This window comes from Solea solea, chromosome 1, assembly GCF_958295425.1.
Source record: "Solea solea chromosome 1, fSolSol10.1, whole genome shotgun sequence".
Classification (NCBI taxonomy): Eukaryota; Metazoa; Chordata; class Actinopteri; order Pleuronectiformes; family Soleidae; genus Solea; species Solea solea.
The window spans coordinates 40,516,946-40,544,599 of NC_081134.1; the positions used below are offsets into that span (position 1 = coordinate 40,516,946).

General features: G+C 39.7%; 2 protein-coding genes across 4 annotated transcripts; one reads left to right on the plus strand and one right to left on the minus strand.

Annotated features, from left to right (window-relative positions):
* Positions 1–5,567: 5,567 nt before the first annotated feature.
* On the minus strand, positions 5,568–14,932 carry mtmr6 (myotubularin related protein 6). The gene is made up of 15 exons (XM_058647846.1): positions 14,730–14,932; positions 12,440–12,571; positions 11,542–11,704; positions 10,598–10,755; positions 9,561–9,689; positions 9,286–9,420; positions 8,694–8,826; positions 8,474–8,583; positions 8,119–8,244; positions 7,686–7,735; positions 7,514–7,607; positions 7,324–7,430; positions 6,884–7,018; positions 6,606–6,732; positions 5,568–6,272 (listed from the first exon to the last, which is right to left on the minus strand). Exons 1-15 carry the CDS (start codon positions 14,751–14,753, stop codon positions 5,919–5,921), a joined length of 1,977 nt encoding a protein of 658 aa, XP_058503829.1. The 5' UTR covers positions 14,754–14,932; the 3' UTR covers positions 5,568–5,918.
* Positions 14,933–15,597: 665 nt separating this feature from the next.
* nup58 (nucleoporin 58) lies at positions 15,598–26,974 on the plus strand. Of its 3 annotated transcripts, XM_058633292.1 has the most exons (14): positions 15,598–16,041; positions 16,892–17,046; positions 17,156–17,188; positions 17,274–17,552; positions 17,641–17,806; positions 17,920–17,985; positions 18,142–18,316; positions 18,404–18,483; positions 18,733–18,851; positions 19,197–19,279; positions 19,469–19,670; positions 24,009–24,092; positions 24,868–24,966; positions 25,327–26,974. In XM_058633292.1, exons 1-14 carry the CDS (start codon positions 15,962–15,964, stop codon positions 25,497–25,499), a joined length of 1,794 nt encoding a protein of 597 aa, XP_058489275.1. In that variant the 5' UTR covers positions 15,598–15,961; the 3' UTR covers positions 25,500–26,974. The 3 variants fall into 3 exon arrangements, with proteins under 3 accessions (XP_058489275.1, XP_058489282.1, XP_058489290.1); XM_058633299.1 differs by lacking the exon at positions 24,009–24,092 and having other exon boundaries at positions 15,599–16,041; XM_058633307.1 differs by lacking the exons at positions 24,009–24,092; positions 24,868–24,966 and having other exon boundaries at positions 15,601–16,041.
* Positions 26,975–27,654: the final 680 nt, after the last annotated feature.

Below are 27,654 nucleotides of genomic sequence, written 5' to 3' on the forward strand. Positions count from 1 at the left end.
ACTCCCTCCCTCCCCCACCCTCGTCCTCTCTTCCTCCAGCCTCCCTGTCTCCACTGCACTGTTTGCTCATTTCTTTTAACTATTCATCAATTAATCAGTCCCACAAGTCATTGCACCCATTTCTCTCATGTGTGTTAGTTCTGCACATGACTTCCTGTGACACATTGAACACAAGTTTTGTGTACACTTGTGCGAGTTTTCCGAGCGGGTCGTGATGAGACGGAGTGGAGCGGCTAATCACGGAGACAGCTCTCATATTATTTTGGATTTCATGTTTACTCATGTCTGTGGAACACGGGCCATAAAGGAGGCATTACATCTAACGGGTGAAAACGTACAAATAAAGCATCAACAACAAGGGTTTATATGAATATTTTTGTGGACGTGTCTCATCACGCATCATCCCTGAGAGGGAATTCCAGTCTCAAATAAGCGTGTCGCGCTTTATATACATGAGACCATCTGAGCAACAGTATAAATTGGCTTAAATTGGAATATGGATTTAGATTTTTTTTTTTATTATTATTGTTGCTCAGACACGCCCCACTCTTGAGCAGCTCAGACACAAGCCATATGGCCTTGGGCCCTCTTCCATATGGATGCACAGGGCCAGGTGTCTGGGAGCTGTGACAACACAACTAACCGTCATCTTAAGTGTGTGTCTGTGTTTTCGTAAAAACTTAAACAAACCAGCACTCTGTGGTCATACATTATGTTGATAATGCTGTTTCTGGAAGTATCTCACACTTTAACATCACCTACAAGTTCTCCTGTTTTCCACGGAGGGTGTTCTTTTTGCTGCCTATTCTATCCTCCCAACCCCCCATGAACCTCCCCTGATACTCCGACCCACTTACAAACCTCCTCACCCCTCCTTCCTTCTCTCTCACTCCTCCTCAGACACTGTGGGCACATGGCTCTTCTCTTCCAACCCACTGCTATCAAACAATGTCTGCATTCATGCGCTCAAGGCAACACACAGACATTTGAACACCCACACAAACACGTTCTGAGGGCTTCCCCAGAGTGAAGCGCTGAACAATATCTAAATGATGCTCTTCCCAGTAAGAAAGACAATCTGCCCACTCAGCCCACAAGGCAGTCACCCAGCCCGCCTGCTTAAAAGAGAGCTAGTCACCCAGGGTGCAGTTTCTCAGGTGCATCAGAAACACGGGCAGAAAACCCTGCAGCGATGCTGGCAGGTCAGCTGGCAACTGGTTGGACCCAAAGCTGACACTGAGCAGCAGATGGCTGGTGGATTGATGGGTGGGTTTCAGTTATCACACGATGAAACAAAGGGACCCTGGCGAGTTACGAGTGGAGATGCATCCTGGCACCCAAACTATCAATGGAGCATCACTGCCATTAATCTGGCAGCTTGGTTGATTGAATTTAGGGAAACAGCAGTTACTGAAGGAAATTACAGCTTTCTCTGACCTTGCACTTTAAATTTAAGGAAAGTATGAGGCAAAAGTATAGAAACGAAGTTTTCAGCATGTAAACGGAACTTTAAGTGAGCTAATTCTGGGTGAATTTACGAAAAACAAGCTTTTCTTCATAACCTATTGATTCATTTGTGTCTTTCCGAACACACACTGGAAACTGAAGATACCCCTCCCCCCCTTTGTCTAAATGGGGTTCTCATTTCAGCCCCTGAGAGTGAAGCTTGACACTAAGTGGGACAGTTGGACGACGTCTCCATAATGCGCATGCTTTATGGAGACCTGCTTTAAGTGGATCTGAACTCTCAGGGAGTAAATATTCATATTGAGTACATCATTTGGTTCATTGTGAAAACACCAACTAAAAGAAAATGTGTCCGAGAAAACCTTTTGTAACTTTCCCATTTCTGCGCGCAGGCAAAATAGGGCACAGCCATTCATTTCTATGCAAACACTTGCAGAGATGCAAACAAGTTTGAGGAACTGGATTTGCATTTGTTTTGGTTTTAATCACTGGTTTGAAGTGACCACACTTTTGACAGTCATAAGGTGGTCAACTAAACTGACTGACCGCGACTAAACTTGCTAAACTTGCGCTGCATTTTTGTGAATATTTGAACAGTATTGACACCTCTAGGATTATCTTCTTTGCCCTGTTGTTACTGTAGTGATCAGCAGGGAGTGGTACCAACAGTTGCTAAGCCACCTAAGCACAGGCTTAACCAACACAGTTACATTCCAAAAAACTCAAATGTGTTTCAAAACCCACCTCCTGAACCATCTCTATAATCAAAAGGATTACTGCCTTTTTCATAACTGTCCACAACAGTTCAGTAAATATTTCACACAAATGGCCTCGTTGCAACAGAAATAAAAGTGTAATATTTTCAAGCTGTAAAAATATTATTTCTGTAAAAAAAAACAAAAAAAAAAACACATCCTTTAAGAGATCAAACGATGGATGTTGTGAAGGAGGTCATGGCGACAGAGGAGGGATTGGCTGAGATTTAGGCAGATGTAAATCAAGATAATCACATCCAGTTTACACAGTGAACTCTCTGTGTGTACATGGTATTAATTGTCTGCCTGTTCGTCAGTGTTTTGCACGAGCACTGCATGTGATTATGTTTGGCACAACTTCAGTCTTCCCGCCCAGTCCTCAGGCATGTTGTTTACCAGTATAGTACACACGGTTGTAGCGAGACCTTTCAATGTTTATTGTGAGCACAAGGTGTACACGGGAAGCCTGAATTACATACATTGCACCTGCCTCCCCGGCCCCATACAAAATGCAGTACCTGATATACTGCACTTTACATTACCCCCCCACACACTACGCACTTTATTTCTATGCATGTTATTTTCTATCAACCAAATATGAGTTTAAAAAACGACATAATCATTTTTATTATACTTTTCGCCTAAGCAGTATCCTCCTGTCACCATTTTACCTTTACATCTTGCCGCGTCTCTGTTGCTATGATACACAGTAATGAACGACAGACAGATGGAGAGGGCCTGACAGCAGGAGGAGGATTTAATTTCCACCCTCATACAAACCATGCAATCTTCATTTGTGATTGCATGGAATTTGGAATTTTTCTGTCTGACTTGATTGTTAAAAAAAATAAGGAACAACGTGTCTTCCTTATCTTTTCAATACGGAACACGCGTTTTTCTTTCAAGTGCGAAACAAATCCTGGGTTGGCAACCCCAAGAGGTGCATTAAACACAAACCACTTTGACACTTTCCTTCCATTCCTCTACCAGACTAACCTCTTTGACAACATTCTACAAAGAGCTGTGTACATTGGAGCAGGGGTGGGAACCTCCAGCCTCTAGGCTACAGGGGAGTTTGAGCAGGTCTGAAGGACAATTCATAAATACAATCTCTAGAGACCATTGAGAGAGAATAAAAATCTCCCCTAAGGCCACTCAGTTTCACACAGAGTCAATTTGCCTCTCTATCTTACACTGTCAAAAAGTGGTTTGTTTGTTTGTTTGTTTTTTCCCCATCCAGCAACATCCACTATTTCATGTGGCATCCTCAGGTGGTGCCAAATTCTAACCCTCAATCTATTGACTTGTAAAATCAGTTGTTTTCAATGTACTGAATTAGAATCAGTTAATTAAAAAAAGATTTGTTCAGTACTTCCTCCATGACCGCAGCACAGACACCGCCTGACAAAGTCACTGCACTGAAATACCGGGGCGGAGGTTGTGATGCAGCTCGCGGTCGATGGCTTTCAGCAGTGCTAAATACACCAGACTCCTCTGTTAAATGATGAAGATTTTCGACCTCGCCAGAGCAGGTACTAAAAATGTACCAGGTACCATCGCTAATGGAAAAGCTAAATAACTGTGCGGCACTGAGGTGAGTTGAGGCGAGTCAAGCTAGTGGAAACACACGCCAGTACTGTGTTCTTGAGAAAGCTGCTTGTTGCGAGCACATTAACTCATTGGTTCCCAGGTAGATGGAATAGAACTAGCCGTGACTATCATAATAATATATCATCATAATCGTCACCCGACATCCGTCACCTTGCCAAGTTCCACCTATTTGTCAAACAGTTGTGACCTCACCCATAGCAAACTGAACTCCCGATTTATAGGCTTCAAATGGGATATTTGGCCTAACAGCGTGTTAAAGTTTAGCAAACAGAATCAACCAGGTGCCTTGTTAAACAATAGCAGCTGACAATCGCACTGCTGTGCACTCATGCGTGCGGTACTTTATTATCTATTTACCTTTAGGGGAACAGGATTTACAAATTGACATCATGTGCTAGTGGAGAAGACCCAAAACTAGTGATATATTCAATTTAAAATGAGTTATTTTTGCAACCCATGGAGTATCTCCCTAGTGACTGTCTGTCACAGAATATTGCAAATCAAGGCCTGAATGACTTCCTGAATTAATAAAATTATTACGAAATTAACAAATATTCAAGCAATAAGTGAACAAGAGAAAGTTTAAAATGTTGGGGTAATGTCTGCACTGTGCGTGTGGATAATGTCTGCACTGTGCTCCCTTTTCTGTTCAGATGGGGGTATATACTGAGGTCACATTGTACTGACAAGCTATCTTTAGTGCAAGCTGGTGACACTGATGAATGACTTACATACAATACATTTACTAAGACAACTCACTGGCAATAAATCTGTTGAACGTGTAAAGACAATAAACTTTAGTGGTTCAGAATGTGAGGGTGGTGAACAAGAGTGATACTGACGTTCTTATATGCACTTGGCCGTGTCAGCTTTCTATTATGTGTCCCAAGGAGAGAAAAACAAAACTCTTTTTTCACTGCATCACTGCAATATTACAGATTTGCCATCAGGCCTCTATGCAGCAAACAGTTGAAGGTTGAAACAAATCCTTTCTGAGGTTTGATTTGAAGCAAACCTGCAAATTTAAGCAAATTTCACATGGAATTACCAAAAAAATTACAGTATTGTATTATGGTCTGCCAAAACTTGCAGGCTGGCTCAAAAATATGTGAACTTGTGGCATAAATTCACATGCTAAAATATAAATATCGAGTCCCATAATATGACATCAACTCTTAACCCACATTTCATCACTTTTTTCCACAATGTTTGATCTAGTTTTTGTTTTTTTTCTTAAATTCCAAAGGTATTTCAACATCCAGAACTTTGATTTAAAAAAGAATTTGCATTTTAGAATATTTAAATAAGCAGACTGCAGGACACACAATGTGTGTGTGTGACAGTAAACCTGGATAAAGGTCAGCAGTCAGAAGTCATGTCTGTCATGGCAGACTGAAGAATTTTGGGATCAATGTATGTTAACAAATCAGGTTTTCTGATCAATATCAGAGCCAAAACAGGATTAAATGATCAATAAGGGTGACAAATGACACCTGGACATGGTCCATCAAGACTGTAATAGTGCAATTAGTGAAATAATGGCAACTTATTAAAAAGCAAATCAACCGGAACTCAAATGCAGCAGTAGCGGTGCAACTACATTGTTTGTACTAGATTATCTTTTAAGTGTTTTTATTGATATTTCAACTGAGGGAGAAACAATGTTTCATGTGACCTTGTGTTGTCATCATGGGGGTTGAGTCATGTGACCATTTGTTACAAATATAAAAGGCCTTATATTTTTTTTACAATGGACAATAAGGATTGAACAAATGAGGAATTACCAGTTTGGATGAATTTATTCGCTCTTCCATTAATTTTCTTTCTATAGTGCTTTAAAACAATAAAAAAAAACAAGCCTTTTACCTATAGGTGCATGATATGACATAATAATGAGGTTTTTGATAGAGATTTAGTTTACAAAGACACAAAACTTCATCCACTCAACCCATTCAGGGCCTATGTGTAATTAGCACATAATCACTTACAGAATAATGGCCTCTCCTGGACATGCACACACTTTCAGTATGTCTTCTCTCTGAGACATGCCTGTCCCTCAGTGTCCCACAATTGTCAAGTTAGGTCTCAGCAGGTCATGCGTGCTACTCCAAACTCCAGACTGACAACAGCAGGCTCTTCCTTGGCCAGCTCGCTGTTAAATGACCCCTCCAACTCTCCATAGCTCAGCTTCCTGCTATCAGTGCCACTGCTGCCCTCTACAGTCCGCTCTATGTTAGTGCTCTCCATGGCCTCCTCGCCCACCTCCTCCTGCTGCTCGTCGTCCTCCACCTGCCGCTGCACCTCTTTGTGGTTGATAGGAGCCCCCAAAATGAGGGAGTCGGGACGTGGTGGGAGGATGTTGGACTGCTGATCCCTGCCGGGGGGAAGCGCAGTTGGTTCGGAGGCCGTGATGGGGGTCACACCGAGTTGTTGGAGCCTCTGGATGGAGATAACACAAGATTATTTGGAAATTCAAAAAATGTAAATTAAACATACTTTTTAACGATATGATCATCATTTTAATTCTCTCCAGTAAAAACAACACTGCACCCTGAATACAATATGACATTTTCTGTATATCACAAGTATGCTAACTGAGATCAGCTGAAGCAATTATTTTATCGAATTAAACTAATAACAATGGAATTTTCTCTCTATTGTTCGTTATGCAGTCGCCTGTGAGCATCTAAACATCGGCAACTAAGGCTGCTGTACAAACAATAGTGTCATGAAATGGCATTTATTACATAAACTCAAGCTGTGTCAACTCACGTTCTCCAGTGCTTGCAAATTGCTCTCTGCCTTACGGGTGTTCTCTCTCAGAGTCAGAACGGTTATGAGGATAGACTGACGTGGGTGCATGGACCGATCAAACTGATGATACATGTTCCGCCAGAACCTTGGGGACACGTGTGCACACAAAAGTGAAGATCTAAACAAATCTTGTATTATCTGTCCCTTTTTACACAAGAGGTTAACAAACAAAACAAAAAAATGATAAGGTTGCTTTAAAGTGTGCCGCTTTCCATGGAAAAGAAGGCCGCACTCACTTGAAATGGTACGGCAGGGTGGATGGCTCCAACACGGGGTGTGATTCAACATATGCAGGGCTGTAGAACGGATTCAAGTGGTTGTGTTTTTCACTCATTAGAAATGCCCACAGGGAGTGCGTCCGCTGTCTGAGACTTGAGCCAAAAAAAACACAGAAAGAAACAGCACATTCATTTAAACACTTTTCAAATGATGAGGTTAATAACTCATCATACACAAAACAGCCAACATCCATAACATAATAAACACTAATAACCATTATAAGACTATTTACAACAGCAAGTTTTTGACATTGTGTAAAATAATATCGGCAAATATGAACAAGCATACTGATTAAAGATAACCATTAAATCTGTTTGACTCGTTGGTGTAGTTGTTGTGAAATATAGACACTTGAATATGTAATATGACATGTCATATGTGTGTTTGATGGACTCACTGCAACTCCTCCCTCTGTCTCTGGTTGTTGCCGAGGAAATTTCCATACTGGCAGGAGTGTACGTGTTCATGGATTTGCAGCAGGAACCACTCGCTGAACTCAAATGCCTAAAGACAGGATTAAATCATTAAATACGCAACCAAACCCTGCAGACTATAATCGTTAATAGGGCTGACACGCTCCCACATACCTGTGGAAACTGTTCAGTCAGTTGCCATACACACTCCAGGAACTGAGTAAAGATAGGCGACACCTCCTTTGGATCGCCGTCCAGCTGATCACACCTGCACATACAGAAACTTCAGTTTGCTGTCGTAGCAAACATTGACTAAATCCTTCGGTTGATCCAGTGTAAGCCTCACCTGTCAGCAAACTTGTGGCCAAATGAGATCCAGTCTTTCTCAATCAATACCTTAAAAACAAATGTGAGGGGAGATTTAACATGATGCGAAACAAAAGCACAAGGTTGCAGTCTGTGACACCAGCGAAACACCTTTCTCTCAAACAAAACTTGGTGTCTTCTTTATTCTAAAAGTCAAATTCCACAAAGAAAGAACACAAAATGTTGGATTTCCTCCAAAGTTACCCTTTGTTTGCCTTCTTCTGTGTGGTATTTATTGAAATGCTACACTAGGATGACAGCGTGTACTATTCCAAACCACATTGTGGTGAGCTGTGAAGCTGTAAAGCTGTACCGCAACGTGTAAACAAGGCTTTAGCACTCTTTCTGGCTCAGTTGGGTTGGGACAGAAAATGTTTTTTAGTTTCAAATGTGTGCGTGTGTGTGTTCTATACCATGAAGCCCTTGATGGTGCGATAGTAAGGGTCCATGAGCAAGGACCCCAGAGAGCAGACTTGGGCTGTTCTGTCCCAACCGTCTGAACAATGAACCAACACACTGGCTCCTTCCACCGTCACCGCCTGGGATTGAAATTGAAAATGGTTATCAAACTTAAAAAAAAAGCCCTTGACAGTTTGTTAATGATGGACTAAAATAGATATGTCAGTGATGAGCAGGTTCACGATTATGATTAACACTTTCCACTTTGGCATTGTTACGTTAAGAAGAAAACTCTGGAATATTGTGAATGAAAAAATTTAAAAACGCACTTTGAGGGAAACCAAAAAGAATGAAATTGAAAAATATTACCTTGGTGAGGAAGACAGCTGCGTCTACAACGGCCTTTATATGCCGCAGCCAGCCACTGCTCTCCAGGCCAACCAAGTAGTCGCTCATTGAGAGAGAACGAGATCCAATCACTGAAAGACACACACAGATTAGTTTCATCAACTACTATAGAAGTAAATATGTTAATCTGGTCAACCAACAGTTCCATATGTGCACTGATGTGTACAGTTAGTCATTTAACCTTCAATCATTTTCTGCAGGCTGCTTCTCATCACATGGATGTTTTCAATGCCAACAAACTGGAAGCGGATGTTGGAGTAGTTGTCTTCGTTCTCATAGCCTTTACCTGCTGCTCGGTTAGCTAGTGCATTCAACTGCAGGACAGGGGGGACAAAAAAACAGATGAAAGCCAATTATTGCTAATCTACGAACACATTTAAGTAGCTTTGTTAAACTTGGAGAATAAGAATAAAAACCAGGGTTCCCACGCCTTGGTTGACATCAAATTCAAGGACTTTCCAGTATCAATTCCTCCAAATTCAAGGACTGAATGTGCTGACACAGCTTCAGATTTATCTTTCAAGGGCAAATTCACCAAAATAAAGATAAATAATATATAAATAAAGATAAACTACCTCAGAAATGTTATGAGATTGCTGCTGACAATACAGGAAGTAAACAGGAAGTATACACATTGCTTTTTCTTCGGAGGATGCAGGGCAGACAAAACAAACTCCAAGAAGAGGTAGAGCCCATACACTTACTCCATTATCACATAAACACTTTTATGTATTTGAGGACAGAGCATTTTGATCGTTGTTTCACCATCATACCTTTGGCCTGGTATCCATGACGTAAACAAACCGACTGTTGTGATTAGCTTTGCTAATGGCCTGCAGCATGCTCTCGTCCTCCAAGCATCGTGCACTGAACCCAGAGAGAGGCTGACTGCATCGACACACTGCTGCCTGCCAGAGTGAACAGATAATAACGATGAGAACAAGGGCAATGACAAAGCTGCACCACATTCATTAACTCCCTCCACGTCTCACCAAGAATATATTTGATCTTACTTAATGTAAAAAAACTAAACCAGTTTATTCGGTACCTTCTTCTCCTGGTAGAAGTACGTGAGTACAGGAAAGCGTCCTTTGCTTCTGAACTTGGAACTCCCCACAATGATAGGCTTACTGGCTGTGATGGGAACATACAGGTCTCGTGGATATGTCTCACACACCTGGAACAGACCATAAAATGTCAGTGTGGTCCCCTCTAACTATGAGTGTGTACACATAGGCATGGGACTATTTTAAACGGTTTACGTCACAATTCTCCTGACCAAAATAATTGTGATTAATGATATTATTGCAATACCTGAAAAAATGTGTTTTAATATCTTTTTTTTTTATATATATATATAATACATTTTTTTTTTTTTTTACATATTAAAACACAGGAGAAGCCATCTGTCTGCACTTCCGGTGGTCTGAGGCATCGCAGATAGGATACGTATGTTTTCATGATTATAGATGAACAAATGAATAATAAGTAATAAAGAAATATGTATATTGTATTGTATATTGTCCCATCACTATGTAAATAAAAATAGGCAGTGGTGCAGTGGCTCAGTGGTTAAGACCGGTAACCTGTGTGCGAAAGACATCATGGTAGCAACAGTCGCAAGTTCGACTCCACCCCTGGCTGATTGTACTCAATTCCATTGTAAGTCGCTTTGGACAAAAGCGTCTGCTAAATGCCATGTAATGTTATGTAATGTAACAAAGAGACAGGGCTGCAGACTAACTGTGACAGCTTAGTTAAATAATAATAAACCAGAATAAGGTGTGGGGAAATAATAATAATAATAATGACGTTTGTCTTTGTGTGAAACGCATATATAGTGTGTAAACATACACACACTGTTGAGATGTTAATACTGTGCTGTGTCTGGGTTTAACAATAGAGAAGGCTGCTTTCAAGCTATCTTACCATGAACCTCATTTTTTGGCTTCATCATTTAAAATGGGCGGTTTTTAAACCATGCTAAAATAAATAAGAAAGCCCAACTTTCACATCTTGCCTGTAAACTTGAAGACCAAATTCCACCTCCCCTCTTATTGTTAACAGGTACAGACAGCTGCCTACTTTATAGTCCCTGTTGACGTCGGTGAGCTGCCACTGGTCACAGGGGACACCCATCCTCTCGAACTCTGCTCCCAGGTCGATGAGCTGCCACCCTTCCTCTCTCTGCTGGTCGTTCTGTTTGGGGTTGTAGGAGAAAGCATAGAGCTCCTCGTAGGACACTGGGCAGGGGAGAATAAAAGCCAGAGGACATGTCTTAATAAGATACAACAGTGCACAGTACATTTTGTTAATATAGCTTTCACACACGGGCAACACAGACGGACACATTAGCTACGTTTACATGGACACAAATCAGAATAAAAGCCTGAGTGGAATAAAAATGCATCATGTAAAAGCATCAATCCGGATACTAGGAGACAATTCAGCCCATTCGGAAAGAAATTTAATTCCGCTCCAGAGGGTAGTTTAAGCCAATCATCATTCAGTTGTTTCAATCATGATGTCCTGCTTTGGTTCATCACATGCATAAATGTGATATTGCTGGAAATTGATAGAAACCTGGTGGGAATCAACACAGTTTTCTTTGCAAGAACTCTTGATTGTAGGTTCAGTGAATTCAATGTGCTTGGATTGATGTAAATGTTTATCAAATGCAGGAGCAGTGGGAACTGCTGAATCTGTAGCTTTATTATAGAAAATAGAAGAAACAAAAAATGCTGTTTGAAGAACACATTATTGGCACATTTTCAACTAATAAACAGAAACAAAAGTCGCAGATGTGATGGAGGAAGGAAAATAAATAGATGGTGCACTACAAGGAGACAAGCAAAGGATAAATATCCGAGGCTGAGCAGCGATAACTGCATTTGTTTACATTACAGGTGGAAGCGAAGCCTCTTCTGGTCTATTCTAATGAAATGATTTGATTACTTTGTGTGTTCATCTTAACGTTTCAATTGCACTGAAGAAAATGCGCACATTTAAGCATAGCCTGTGACACCCACCTGGCCGTAAAAGACGGAGGAGGGAGCTGTAAATGTCATGACAGTCTCGCTCTCTCTGTACCACAAAATGCACCACCCTGAAGTTACGGCACTGGATGACCAGAGGACAGCCTGTGGTGGTCAGTGAGAGTTTCTCCACAGAGGCTATATGGTGATGCAAAATCTGCAGGGAAGACAGAGGGGAGAAAAGTCAAAAAAAAAGAAAAAGAGAGTTGTTATATGCAACAAGTAAAAGCAGAAAAAAAAACATTGAAAAAAAACAAATATAGTGGAAAAAAAGCCATGCTGTGGCTGTCTTAATATAAAAGTAGTATTGTTTATATTATATTACTAGGGCAGACACATTTTTAGGACAAATCCAGTCCAATTTGGGTTCATTTATAAAGCACATTTAAAACTACATAAGTGCTGTACAGGTATAAAGAAAACATTTGTTTTTACAGTCGGGATTCCGTTCAATATTTACTGTCATGAATTTAAAAGTGTTGAGATGTTCTAATCTCAACACAAGACATGAATTGCTTCCAACATGTAAGTTTAATTTTATAATTTGCACAGATCATAGAATAATCAAAACTATGACAATGATTTGCAGCCTTTCCAATCTACTAAATGGGTTGATTTGAAAATGATTCATAGTTTAGCCCTAATTCAGACATAGCATAATATGCATGTGATGGGTTCAGAGTCATAAATTCTACTCCTTATGACTGATTTATTTTGACAGTCCTGTGAATTTTTTTTATAAAGGTTCCTCTATCTCTTCTTTGTTTGACTCAAACCCCTTGGCATTAAATGATGCCAGTTTATGGATGCCAAACGACCCAGTTTACCTGGTGGAAGAACAATAGCACACAGTGTACTTCAGGAGCTCAGAAATAGATAAATAGCAACCGACCCAGATCTCCTGTCCAGCAGAGGTGGAGTTATTCGAGTTGCTCTCCACAAAGATGAGATGTGTAGCTGTAAGGTACAGTGTGCCATTTGTGAATTTGTTGCTGAAACGATCCAACAGTCGCACCTGCTCCACCTAAACAGCAACACACACAAACAGTGATAACGAAATTAGTCCGGCAAACAGAAGAGAGCCAGTCTGACTGACACATGTGGAGCACATGTAACAAGGCACTGGTGTCAGTTGGAACAGCATCTATTACTAATCACCTAATTATAGCCAGAGCAGCAAATTACTTCCTTGTAGAAAAAAAAAACAATCATAGGAAATCCAGACTTTAATTTAACCAACTCAATTGTTTTGGCTTATTCAAAATGCATAAACCCCTATCTATCTCATCTGTGATCACGACACATGAAACCTGAACACACAGGTAGAACATTTACTCAAGTCACAAGTTTCCATGCACGAAAAAAGCCCTGCATGCAATAAACAGGTTATATATTTCCTGACAGCCAGAAGTCCATTTACTCACATTATACAGGAAATTAGCAATCAAGGATATATTCATTTAAGGATATTGTTTATAAACCTATAGTATTAAATACTTATAATATGATCAGTCCCAATGCAAATTCTGGTAAATGATTTAAAAATAAAAAAACACTGTTCAATCTACAGTGTTGTTTTTGTCTTAAATTCTCTTTTGTTCCAAACACCAGAAGTGTTTCAGGAAAAGACTGTCTGTCGCCAGCTTCACTGTGTGGCCAAAACAGACGGTTGGATTTGCATGGTTTGCTGAATTCACTGCTGTCTAAATTCATGATTCATCACAACAGTGGTTCTCTTGTTGACTCAGACATCCTCTCCTCTGCTTCCGTTTTCCTGCTGGTGTCAGATATGATGAAACGTTTGAGGCTATCTCTGTCTCCCAGCAACCAGTGAGCCACAGCTCTGCCATAAACCCCTTTCTTGACACATCTCGGAAACCAGAGGTGTGTTTAAGAGAATAAATGAGATGGGGACAGGAAGAGCAAAAATGTCATCATGTCCCATGAGAAAGTTCATACCATTATATTATTACATATTCCGTGTGAGTACATTGGAACAGTCCTATTACACAACGCGAAAACATATTTTTGCAACTTTTGGACAGCAGAAACTCCTGTGCGGTTATATTTAAGCAAATAATTCCAACTGTGGCCACACACAGTCTGCTTGGACTCCCACCCATTTGTTCCCAGTGTGTCCTTATGTTTCTTAGAACTTTTTAATGATGTATTCTTAGTAAGAAAGTACACATCACAGTGCTTTCTAACATAATATAGAACACCCTCACAATTACACACAAAGGTCAGGTCAAGTGGAGGCCTTGCTTGTGTAGTGAACTACAGAGGGCTTTTGGTTTTGTTGAAATGTTTTGGTTTCTGAGCATTACAGTAAGTTACAGTATTATTGTAAGGTTTGGGAAACACCAATCAACACTTTTTGAAATATAATGGACAAAACAACAAATTGCTAGACCAAGAAAATTATAAGCAAATCATAATTAAAATAATCCTTACTTACAAACAAAAAAATCACTTAATAATGTTTACATACATAGATTTAAAATTTAAGTTGTTGATTTATTTTGGTCAACCACCTAGGATAGTGAGGGATGATTTTGTTGATAATTTTGTTATTATAAGAGGGATATTATGATATGCAGTATTGTAAAACACTAGCACTTGAATGGAAAAAATGTTTTTTTCAGTGTCTGCTTGGGCTGTTTACTGTATGGGTCTATTGGCAGCGAATCCAAAGTGGAAAGGCAATAATGTCATAAACATTTATTTGTCGCAAGGCATAATATCGTGCAAAACCCTTGATGAATCTATGCCACGAAGAATTGAGGGTACTGACATGGTGTACCTAATAAAGTGGCGGGTTAGGTGTTCATTTTCTGTATTTCTGCCGGCTCCATGAATGTGTCCACATGTCTGAAGACAACTAGGTCTGTTTCAGCACACTCGACGTTCACTCGCCTGATGTTTTCTAAAGGAAGTGCTGCTATAATGTTTGTTGCTCGGCCAAAAACAAACAGCTCACTGATGCTCGTCACGTCTCCCAGCTGCTGGCGACACCTGCTCGCCAACATGCTATGACACTGCTTCGCACATATTTCCACAGAAACACGGACACATGATAAATGTATTCAAATAAAAACATAACAGCTATGTTAGCGCACAGACGAGGCCGAGCTGCTGACTCTTCCCACATACACTTGCAGTTAGCTTGAAACGTTAGCTACCTTTGGCGTTCGGATGTGCTCCATTTCTCCCCTTGAGTTATAACAGCTGTCAGCGACTGCAAAGCTTCAGACGAAGTTTTCCACAGAAAGCGCTTTCATTGATGACGTGACGGGGGAAAGGAAAGCGCTTCACAAACCACCTGGACTTTGTCGGAGTCATACAATTGTGTGTTTATTGTCAATTATTTCACTCCTCCATCCGCGTAAAGCTATCGGCAAGCACGTCAACACATGCAGTGTCGTTTTGAAAAAAATAAAAGCACGGGTTCTGTATGAATAAGGTGGGGTGCTACAACTTTTTAATTTATGCTCAGTATATTTTAACGTAAAAACAAAAATGTACTTCACTGACAATATCTATCTATCTATCTATCTATCTATCGCTGGTAAAGGCCAACTAGGGAGTTATCTTTGGTAATTATTATTAATTCAGGTGTTCCCTTGAGAGGCATATTATTTTTGGATTCTCCTACTCTGCTTTTAAGGTGCATGAAGCATTAGAGACAACTTTTTTATTAGTAAATTGCTATCACATCATAAACCTGCATGCGTAGGACATAACCCAAACTCAGCATCCCAGGTATGTCCCCCAATGTCTTGTTTAGCAAAACGTAAAAAGGATCAATTAAAATAAGCATACACATAAAAATAAGAAAAAAGGTCGGAATAAAATGAAGCAATTATCAAAAAAGGACAAATAGTGTAACTCATATTTTCTACCCTTATTTTGAAAGGAATGCCGGAAACAACTTGTGGTCATCTGTTGTTATGGACGAGTTTGTTTAGGTGGGTGGGGGCGTCCGGAAGTAGCAGCATTCGTATGTACCTCACGCGATACCCGCGATCCAGAAACAGCGATATGGACGACGGGAAACGTAGTTGAAAGAAAGATTACCCGAAATGCAATAGAATACTGGAAATACCAGGCGGGCAATAGGAAAAGAAGCACCATGCGATAATTCTATCTGTGATATATAGCAGCTTCATAAATCTAAGGGGAAAAAAACAGTAACACGGACGAAAATAGAACGGACTGTAGTTTACACGAAGATATTGTTTTGTCGACTATGTTGTGAATTGAGATACGGGGAACGGGTTTGACTCTCACGCGGGCATCATTCAAAGCTAACTAGCATGCTAGTTGTGATGCTTGGTTGCTCTTCATGACTGGTTGAAGTCCAAATATCTCTTTGGCAATAAATGCGTGCGTCCTATAAAAACAAACACCAAACATGTCGGGTTTCAACTTTGGTGCGGGGGCTCTTGGTGCAACCAACCCGGGTGGTGGCTTTTCATTTGGAGCAGTAACAAGGTAATGACATTCGAATAGCCGACTTAGCTAACGTTACTGTAGCCACACACTGACATAACCCTTGTGTCGAACTCCTACTCCCTTTTACGTTAATTTTAATTTAATCATATGTCATTCCTTCAGTCGTCCGGCTTACTGAAGTTGCATTGATATATTTATGTCTGAAGTAAAGTAGTGATCTTGGCTATGATTACTCGAAGTCAAAGCTGAGCTCTGTCTGATATCAACATGTGGTTTGTCCTTGGTGTTACTTATTCAACTGCATGGCATCACAGGTCTAATATTATCCTGATTTAATTGCGGATTATTATATTTAACAATGTGTATTGTAGTAAAATAAAATGTATGTGTTTCCATCCACTGCTTTTACTCTTAATATTGGCCATTAGTTATCTGAGATGAGCTTAAAAGTCCAGATCATCATAGAAGAATACAAATACACAATCAGGTGATGTAAATAAGGAGTAGCTTGTAAGATCAAAAGGGTCTTTTGCTGTTGCTTCCCATCTATTTTGCTTTTTACACAAAGTTGGGGAATATTGTGGTTTCATTATCAGTCCACACATACCTTCTCTGGTCTGCCTTCCTGCAAGTTTTGCTCATGTGATATCTAGACTTCATCCTTTATTTGCTGAATTGGTTTCCATAGCACCGATCGAGATTTAACTTAAGCCATACACCAACTCTTCCAATTGCATCAAGTGTAAAAACTTTGCAATATTTAAAAAAACATTTTTAATTCACTGCGTTCTTTAGGTCCCATTCTATTTTATTTATGTGCATTAAAAACTAGTCCTTTTCTGCTTCACTCTGATATCCTGCAACTGAAATTACTGTTTATCTTCTTTAGTACACCAGTGGCCAACACTGGCAACTTCGGGGCCGCCCTTGGAACAGCAGCCCCTACCTCCACCACCAGCACAGCCGCCGCATCTCTTGGTTTGGGAGGCAGTCTTTTTGCTCAGAAACCCACTGGAGGATTCTCTTTTAACACGCCTGCCTCAAGTAATTATTTCGATTGTTTGTACATGTGACATTAAGTGCCTTTAAACCTGTGTGTCACACAGCTGCAACAATACACCTGGTCTTATGTTTTTATGTTGTTCCTTCTCAGGCGCTGCTGCACCTACTACAGGCTTTGCTTTAGGTATGTTGGTGTGAATTCCCTTAGCTGTACGTTATTGAAAACTGCTGAATTTTAAACCTCAGTCTGTACTTACACTTTCTTTCAGGTGCCCCTGCTTCAACAGCTGCTACTACAGGATTTAGCTTGGCTTTCAATAAGCCTACTGCCTCTGCTACACCATTCTCCCTCACCACCACTGCTACCACCTCCTCGTCAGCCCCTGCTGGTGCAGGTTTAACATTTGGCTCCATCCTGACATCTACGGCTCCACAGCAGCCTGCACCCACATCCTTCGGCCTTGGTCTTGGTGCAGTAACAAGCAATGCAGCAGCCTCAACAGTCCCATCGTTGGGAGGGAGCCTCTTCTCCAACACTGCCGCTACAGGTGAGATTCAAACAAATAGCCCAAGCATCTTCTCTCAACTGTAGCAAAGTTGTGTGGTTATAATTTGTGCATTTCCGTGGCGTTGTAGGTTTGGGTCAGACCACTCTCGGAGGAGCTGGGTTAACATTCGGTTCACTCTTGGCTCCATCCACAACAGTATCAGTGGCCCCAGCCCCCAGTCTTGGCCTGGGTGGAGTGGACTTCAGCACTTCCTCTGAGAATAAGAGTGACTCATCGTCTGGAGCCAATGCACAGTAAGTCTTTGTGACCAACTTGATAGTGTTTATTAAATAGAAGTGCCATTGTTTAATCCTTGCAAACAACTGAGAAGCATTCACCAATGGTAACCATTATTTCTCTCCCTCAGGGACAGTAAAGCTTTAAAAGATGAAAACTTGCCTGCAGTCATTTGTCAGGATGTTGAGAATTTCCAGTAAGTTTTGGCCACAACACTGCTTGGCACAGTAGAATTTTCTCATGTGTATAGAGTTGCTGGTCATAAGTCATGAAGCTGTGTCTTGACTTGATAATGTAATGTTTTTTGTCTTGGTGTAGTCATTTTTAATTGTCTTTAATCTTACCTATACAGGAAATTTGTGAAAGAGCAAAAACAGGTTCAGGAGGACATCAGCAGGATGTCATCTAAAGCCATTACTAAAGTCCAAGATGACATCAAGAATCTAAAGCAGCTCCTCTCTGTCAGTGCCAGTGGTCTGCAGCGCCAAGCTTTGGCTATTGACAAATTAAAGCTGGAAACTGCGCAGGTAAAAACACTCACAATAGACGTTTTTTCTTCAAATTAAATTTAAAATCCACTTTTGTCTGAAAGATCGTGTTTCCTTTCTTTTTAGGAGCTGAAAAATGCTGACATAGCACTGCGTACACAGAAGACTCCCCCTGGACTTCAACACGAAAACACTGCTCCATCTGAGTAAGTAGGCTCCCTGATAATTGTCCCGAAGCAAAAGTACAGTAGTGCATATGGTTTTATTTATCTTGGCTTTTTATAGACTCTTTTCAACCAGGACGACATTTGCTGAGAAAGCAAAGTGCTAAATGCTGATGTTATTATGAGTTTATTTGCATGTTACTCTACTAGTCTGCTTTTTTTGTGTGTTAGCTTTTATCATGCCATGTTTTTGGACAACTAGGAAAAAAAGTGCAATTTTTCTGTGTTAAGTTATTTCCGCAGTCTGGTGGAACAGTTTGAGGTGCAGCTGCAGCAATATCGACAGCAAATTGAAGAGCTAGAAAACCACCTGACGACACAGAGCAGTGGATCCCACATCACTCCTCAGGGTAAGGATTTCTGAAAAAACACTTTTTGAATTTTGAGGTGTATGAATTTGATCTGGGATTTTTCTCCACTGATGGCCACTCGGCTCTCAGTCTGCTTCTTGGCATTTTTCAATATCTGACATTGGTTGGAGTTCGCTGCAGAAAAGGGGGTTTAGTTACCCTTTAAGCTTTTGTTAGCGCGACTCAGGATAAATCCTGGACATTTATTAATGTTACCGTAATACAGCATTGATTAATATATTTTAGTAAGTTAAGTTTAACGCTCATCAACATTTTTAAAACAAAAAAATATTATCTTTGTCAGTAATTTTGTTTTATGTTCTTGCATGTGTTTTTTTCCCCCAGACTTGTCTTTGGCCATGCAGAAGTTGTACCAGACTTTTGTTGCTCAGGCTGCACAGCTCCAGTCAGCTCATGAAAACGTCAAGGTCAGTTCTTTTCCGTCTGTTTCTTACTAAAACTGATAATCTTATCAACCCTGGCATTGCTGGAAAACTATGCACATTTCAAACCACTTGTGGGTGTAGTTTAGTTTCCTTTGTGACAAACTTTGTTGATTTCAACTGGTGAATTACATTATTTCCCTATCTTTTCTACTGTCATGTCTTGTGTTTCAGATCTTGAAGCATCAGTACCTCTCTTATCGTCGCGCCTTCCTGGAAGACTCCACTGACGTCTTCGAGTCCAAACGGGCAACCAACAGGAAGTGGCAGAGCGCGCCACGAGTCACGACAGGACCTGCCCCATTCTCCAGTGTGCCCAACGCTGCAGCAGTTGCCATGGCAGCCACATTGACCCAGCAACAGCAGCCAACTCCAGGTCTGACTGCCTACAAGTTCTAGAAAGTTCTCCACTTCACCTTGTTAGAACATATGAAGGAGGAAGAGAAGGGAAATAGAAAAATTGTTAGATGAGGACGAGTACGCTCCAAAAATAAAGATTAAGACAATTAAAAATTAATTAACACCAAAAGGAGAGTACAGTGGGAGAAGGGGAGAGATCAGAGAAACCTGTTGCCTTTGCGCTGCCTTCTCCTTTTATCTCTAACTCTGCTGAAGAGTGAAGGAGGTTTATGTAATGGGCCTTACTATACCTGACTGACATTATATAGACGGCTACATTGTTAATTTACTACCAGAGTTTTACAGTGTTGATACGAAGCCTGATCATACAAACAAAGATTGTCCTACATGCACTTATATAGCAAATGTCTTCACATAATTTCTGTTTCTCCATGTACCCTCTCTGATGGGATATAAGAGAATAATGAAGAAATTAACGGCAGAGAAAGTCAAGCTGTATCTATTTTATTTAATTGAACATTTAATATTCAAGCATTGATGCTTGAAAAGAGCCTATTCTTTGAAGGATGTTTGCATAGGACAGTTTTTGTGAAAAGTGGAGCGATCAGTGTATAACGTATGAATTTGTTATGATATATTGGATCTCCAAGTAACAAGGAATTCGTTTTGTTTACTAAAAATTCAGGACTTCCAAATATTTGTCTTAAGAACTTGAAATCATTTTAACATTGTTTTCAAAGAAGCACAAGACTTCTTTTGTTCAGGTTCTTACCATGTGGGTCTTGGCTCAATTATCTGTATTAATAAAGATTACACAATATTAATATCCAGAATAATCATATAGATGAAGACTGAGTGGTATGGATACACATACTCTCTAGTCAAAGGTGTTGGCAAATAGACATTTTAAACCTCAATGATGGGTATATCCCAAAAATACTTTGAAAAGCCCCTACTTGTACATTGTTTCAGCCACGAAAGGACTCAGTATTACACTAATTAACTTTTATTAAACATTTAACAACTGTTATGGTTGTTGCCACATCTCTTAAGGTGTTAAACAAATGTTGAGCCTTTTTTGTAGGCTTTGATTTGAAAGGCCTTTTCACTGGTACATCAGGGCACACACTTATAATAAACAACAGACTAAGCTACTATGTATATTAGCATGCTTCTAGTGTCTTTTACTTATGATGTTTAAGAACTTAAAAAGCAATACTTTTCACTGGGTGAGTTCACAGAAACAGCATGGTTTAGAAATTCACACATGGTAAAGTTTCATTTGGCTCTTATTTCTTTCCAACGCATTAATACAGTATTTGAATCACATTTGATTCTGTACCAAGGCAAGTCGAAGCTATTCTCAAATAAACATTGAACTAATTTAAGTATTGTTTTGAACAATTGCAAAAAGAGACATCACATGTAAATATTTACCATAAATTTCATCGTTATTGCCAAAGAATTTATTCTCCATTATTTCACATTTCAGAAACAACTAGATCACAAGTGGATGTCTTGTTCTCTTCAGTATTTATTTACCTATTTATTTCTAGTTTATTTTTGTTTAATTTATCTTGCTGAGTCCAGTAAGGGCAGAGTGGCCAATATCAAAGCACATACGACACTAACATGCAGCTGGGCGGAGCTTCATTTCAGGCAGATTTGTCTCACATATTTGCTGTTGTGGCGTGTGATTGTTAAGCTCAAAGCTCGTTTCAAATTTGTCTCTCACTGGACACGAGGCGAAAGCTCCCAAAAGACTCAGGACTGACACTATTTAAGTGGCTGAACATAAAAATACATTTCCCCCCTATTACTGCACACATTTTGTGAACATAAAGGTGAATTTGATTTACCTTTTTAAACACATTTCATACTAATGTGCCAGTGCGCTCAGTGTTTATGTACAATCAAGTGTTGTGAACAAATAGTAGTCGTTTGAGGTTCATGTGCACTAGGAGTAGTCGACACGGTGACAAAAAAAAGAGACTGTATTGTATTACTGTTGAAGACTAAAATGCATTTTGTCGGTTTGGTTGTGTGAGGCCACACCACTGTTACTTGATTTAAGCTATTTCACATAAGGGCTATTGTCAGTGTAACCGGACTGGATCATTTAACATCCACATACATGGGAAAATGCAGAGAGTGCTGTCCACGAGATGTAATATCAGGTATTTTAGCCAAGGTGGTGGTACTTTGTACATACTTTTGCCAAGATAATTTACTTGATTGTGAAAATCATTCTAATTGTGCTCATTTAGTTTGGTCATTGAGAGTAGAATGATTTTTGCTGCTAACACAGTGCCAATTAGATCCATCAGTGCCAAATGAAGTAAATGTGGGATTTGCATGTCCTTGTCTCTTTTGTGTGGAGTTTTATTTCCCACAGTTTTATGATGAAGGTATAGTGTTGCTTGATGATGGAACAAAGAAAGGTGGTTAAAACAGTTTTTCAATTTACTCTTGAGCACTCGTCTGCGTATTGCTGCCAGTCATTGTTGGGTTGTTTCTTGGTGAAACTGCCGCACGTTAGCTCTTAAACAGCTGCTTCGGACATTATGGTCCTTTTGTTGAAAGACTAAAAATGTGTAGACTGAAGAAAGATGTAGGAATGTTTTTTAGCTGGAGGTTTTTTGTGGTAGACTTGAACAGTTTGTCTTCCAAATCTCTACAGTCATAAAGTTCTTATTAAATTTTGTAAAAAATTGTAATTGGTCCGTCAAATCTCTCTGGATGTTGAAATTGATGGCTATTCTGTTCTTGTATGTTAGGCAACCTCTCAATAATTGTCCGTCATATGTGTACAAATGCTGACTGATGTATTTCTTTTGAATACCGGTACAACACAGGTAGAGTTATCCCATTTACTTTTTTTTTTTTACTTTTTTAAACAAGTGAAGGAAGTAAAATGTGATTTTTATTTATAATAGTTCTTTTGACAACTGAAAGCACTGGCGTCATATTTTGCTTCCAGTGTTCAGTTAAACTGGAGTCATTCTAAAACTCACTGATTCTGAATGGTTTGTTTTGTATAGTATCTTTCTATTTGGTGATGTTGAGCTTTAGTGGAGCAATCAAAAATCCCGAAAATCTGAGTGTGGTCTTTTGGCTGTTACCGTTTTGAATGTTTTCCTTTATATTCTCATCTTACACTTACACGTGTGCTTTTTGTCGTGGTATTTCTATACGAGGCTTCCAGGAGGTACTGCTCCTCTTATTACAGGTTCTTATCATTTCTGGTTAGATGTCGGTTTGTCTCTTTTGATATTTGACAAGCTACACATTGTTCACCTGAAAACCACACTTAACTTTTTGCAGTGCATTAAACGGTTACCTCACCTAAATCACTTTTGATCCAAGTAAAAAAAAAAAAAGTATTTGTAGTCTGAACTCGTGTACATTTTGTTACGACCTTTATCCACAAAGAATGTCTAAGAATACACTGGTGAAATTAAACACAAACCACAAAAGGTTGGTTCCTGTTGGAAGGATGACCCAAAACGTAATCATATTTACTTCCACAGGCAAACTAACGTCAATACATTTCATTTAATTTCACCATTTTACACTGAGAGGCAAGTGCAGATGCCAAGATCACAGTTTTATCTAGAGTGCTTTTACTTGTAGATGAGTATTACAACCTATATAACCTATGCCTGTTGATACATGATAGTTAATATATAATATGGTGTGCCTTTTTGAGCTATATTCAGTCACTGTGTGATCTTTTTTTGATGTGTGCTAGTTCATTCACTCTTGAGAAATTTTGAAACTTGTCAAATGCAGTAGCAGTTAGTAATTAACAATCAATTATGTTCTAAACTGTTTGTTTGTGTTTTATGTAAGTGGACTTGCATATTAAATTGACAATAAATCAATTTTTAAACGAAGAAACGTTTGTCCTTGTTTCTTTCCGACACAAGTTGCTGTAACGACACGGATAAATTGAAAACCCTTTGTGAAATTTGATTGCACACCAAAATAATTGCAGAAGGAAACAAAAAGACAAGTTTCTGAGTGAAAGAACTAGCAGCATTTTTGAAAGAAACGAGTGAATGGCAGATTAGTCTGAATGTTATTCAATTTTTATGAAGGAGTTCAATTTGTGACAGATGTTACATCTCTTAACTGATGTTACCACAGAACAAAAGTTTACTCCACTATCTACTGCAGTCAAAACTTAAAATCTGCACATTTGTGGTTCTTAACCTTTCTATCAAAGTATTTTGTAATGTGGTATTAGTGCCAGTCACAGTGAATGGTCTTGCCAGCTTTCAGAAACATAACTTGCCTCAAACATGCAACATTTTCCGAGGAGTAAAGAAAATGCTCTCTCTCTGTGCATTAGGGACCCAGGCAGCCTTGGGGGCAGGGTTTGGGAACCCTTTTGCCTCGACAGTTGGCAGTAGCTTGGGCTCTTCTACCGTAGGAGGTATTACCTCTGGCTTTTTTTATTATTATTTAATATTTGTATTCATGATTGTTGCTTTTTACTTTGCCCTTACCATCACATCTTAGTAAGACCGTCTGTGTTCTCCTGTATGAACATATAGATAAGCAATGTGTATGTGTCTGAGAGTGGTGCAATTTAATGCTTGGCAGTTTGTGTTCCTTCTCATTCAAGAGGTCAAGTGCGTTCACACCACAAGAAAATAGAGCAAATTAGATTGGTGGATGGCACAAATTACATTAAAGTCACAAGTTATGCTTGTTTTTTTTTTTTTTTTTGTCCACGGTGAACATAAATTTGGCTGAAAACAATTAGCAATTGAGTGAATTTGCAGTGGGTGAATTCACTTGTGGGAACAAGTGGTCTGAACGCACACAAAGATGGGGTGTTCCCTTGCAACTGCTATGTTTCCCCCCCCTCCCTTTGACCTTTGCTTTGCCATGCAGCACTGTGTGTGTGTGTGTGTGTGTGTGTGTGTGTGTGTGTGTGTGTGTGTGTGTGTGTGTGTGTGTGTGTGTGTGTGTGTGTGTGTGTGTGTGTGTGTGTGTGTGTGTGTGTGTGTGTGTGTGTGTGTGTGTGTGTGTGTGTGGTCTCCCCATCAGACGTTAAGGCTGTGTGCAGTGGTGTATTGGTTAAGTTGTTTGTACACGTTTGCTAATGCCTGCCTGTGTTCATCGCTGAGGCGCTGCTGCTTGTTTGTCGTTGTAGCGTAGGCTGCGTCAGCTCAAACTTACTTCCATGTTACTTTCTCCTGCAGGTTTTGGTGGTGGGCCAGCATTTGGTGGGGTGGGGACTGGGGGATCTTCTTTTGCCTTCTCCTCCACCAGTAAGCCCACAGGAGGCAGTCTGAGTGCAGGTACACACATGCTGTATATACCGTTGTCATATTCCAAGGACAGCAACTAGAAAAAAAATAAAGTGGAATTAGAGTCAGAAGGTAAATTAGACGAGCTTCAAGTATAGATAAAAGGTAGGTCAGAGCTTCGAAATAATGTGCAAGTATTGTACAATTACTATCATACTATTTATAGTTTTCTGGTTTCCTGTCTGCTTTGGGAAGGCTTTGCCAGCAACACCAATAGTTGCAGGCATTATGCTCACATTAAGTGTGTTGGAATTTCAATAGTACTTGATTGTTCTTGATTGTGTATTTTTTCTTTTTATTCATTTTTTTCTAACTTACTTTTGTATGATGTTGGCTTTGATGATTCTCTAGGCTTTGGTAGCGCCAGCAGCTCAGGCTTCAACTTCAGCAACAATCCTGGCATCAACCCCTCGGCCGGCCTGACCTTTGGGGTGTCTAACCCTCCTGCTGCGGGCTTTGGCACAGGAGGGTCTTTTCTGCAGCTCAAGAAACCCCCTGCTGGTAACAAAAGAGGCAAGAGATAGAACCAAGGAAAGACAGAAGAACCCTGTGATTGACCAGCTGACCACCTTAGGGTTTTGCACTGGGTGAAAGCCTGGCCTCAAGAAAAGCATGCAAGTGCTACAGGAATCATTATCTAACTCCGGAAAGAAGAAAATCAAAAGTGTGCTAAACTTTTAGACGGGTTATAATTCATCATCAAACCGCCACACAGGATTACTAACCTGTTGACACAGTGGCTGCTCCATATTTTCTTTAACTTTTTTTGTATTCTCCATTGATGTGATCAAACTTTTAGTCCAAATAAATAAATGACAAAAATCTGCCCATATTAACACATTCATGCGGGATCAATTTAAAAAAAAAAAAAAAAGATTTATGTTTCTTGAACCTTAACAATTAGTTGCTCTGGACATGTGTATTTTGAAGATGAGTTGCCCTCTTCCATTGACCATGGGGGCTACTGGCATGTAATGAAATCTGTAGCACCACATTGCTTTTAGAGTTGCCAATCATGGACACACACGAGTCAATTTGACATCATTTCAGCTACTGTATGTGGAAAATGGACTTAAATATTTCACAAGCAGGCTTTTGTGCTTTGAAATTGACAGTGCAGTCGGCTCTATTGTATCGACACAAATTCCAATTGTAAAACTGCACTCGAACGACTCTCAAATGATGACTTTGTCCACGTTGTGTGTGTCCATGGAAGTTTGTGATAAGGTGCAAGAAGAAGAGGGTTCTGATGTAATGGTTGATATGATTGAGTCTGGTTTCAGAAGTTTCGGGAGGGAGGGAGTATTATCTGAGTCTACATAGTTTTATAGGCACAGGAGTGTCCAGGGTGGGTTAGTTTTTTGGGGACGCACAATTTTATTTTTGTATCAAGCGGGGAAAGACATTAAGGAGGGGTAAAAGGGGAATATCAACTCGGGATAGCCCATTATCTAGTCCACGTAACCTGTGTTCTTTTCACTTGACTCCATCCTTATCATTGTTTATTAATGTCTTTAGACCCATTTTGTTTGCCCTATGTATGTGTGTGTGTGTGTGTAAGAAGTCAGCAAACCTGTTTCTATTACATGGTTCCCATTAGATGTTACTTTAGCTGAATCTAAAAGGGATTTCAAAGACAGATTCTATCCACTTCGATTTATACACGTGCTTGGACAAATTTGCACTTGCCAGTGTACGTGATGGTGATTGTGTGAATGTGCATGTGTGCCTATTGCAAAAGTATGAATTTGTCTCTGGTCTGGTCTGTCATGCTCAACTTTGTGGTTGGGGCGGTCGGTATTCTGCTTCTTTTTTTTCCCTTCCTTTTTAAATTGTACATGTCTGTCCAGATACCAAATACTGGTAATTGTACTATCATTTTCTAATCTCAGTCTGTGTAAACATGTATTTTCAAGAAGCTGTTTAATAATAAAATCTTCGTTTTGACCAATTGCCTGTTTATGGCATCACTTCAATAAATGGGTGTCTTGACACTGAATTGTCAATGTGGTTTTTTCTGCACATTTGGTTCCAACTTAAATTTCACAATAAAGATGCGTTCACGGTGGGTAACGAGAATTATATTACAATTTGAAGCAACTTTACAGACGAAGAAACCTCAGAAACCGAGTGGTTCCACAGAAGAGGAACCTGGTGGCTAAAATGTTCTGCCTTCATTTTTATTCTTAATGTCTGAATGAACCACAGTTTAACTTGCATTTTGATAGCTTTTTGGAAATAGTGAGTACTATCAACTAATTGAGCAGCATCTTTTAAGACTACACAAGGAGACATGACGTAGCATAAATTAAAGTACATATGTTTTAATGGCCAAATTCAATTATTCCAATTTTGTCAAATCCATACCTTATTGTCTTCAAAATCTACCAGAAGATTCCAGATTGGTCTCTGTTGACAAAGATTACAGACCACTAACTATGGTACAGTTTTTTTTTTGTGGCAGCATGGACCCTGCAACCGAGTAAGCTAAATTGAACGCAGCATAATTATTTTTGATTGTTTGCACCTGTGGTTTTTCCCTCTGTCACGTGTCAGAATGACTGCTGTGCAAATGAAAGGTCAAATTATTTCATTTTATTTGTAAAAAAACAGCTGCAAAGTTAATGTCCTTTATCAAAAACGCCATTTGGACACGTCACAGTAGGAAAAGCACAAATG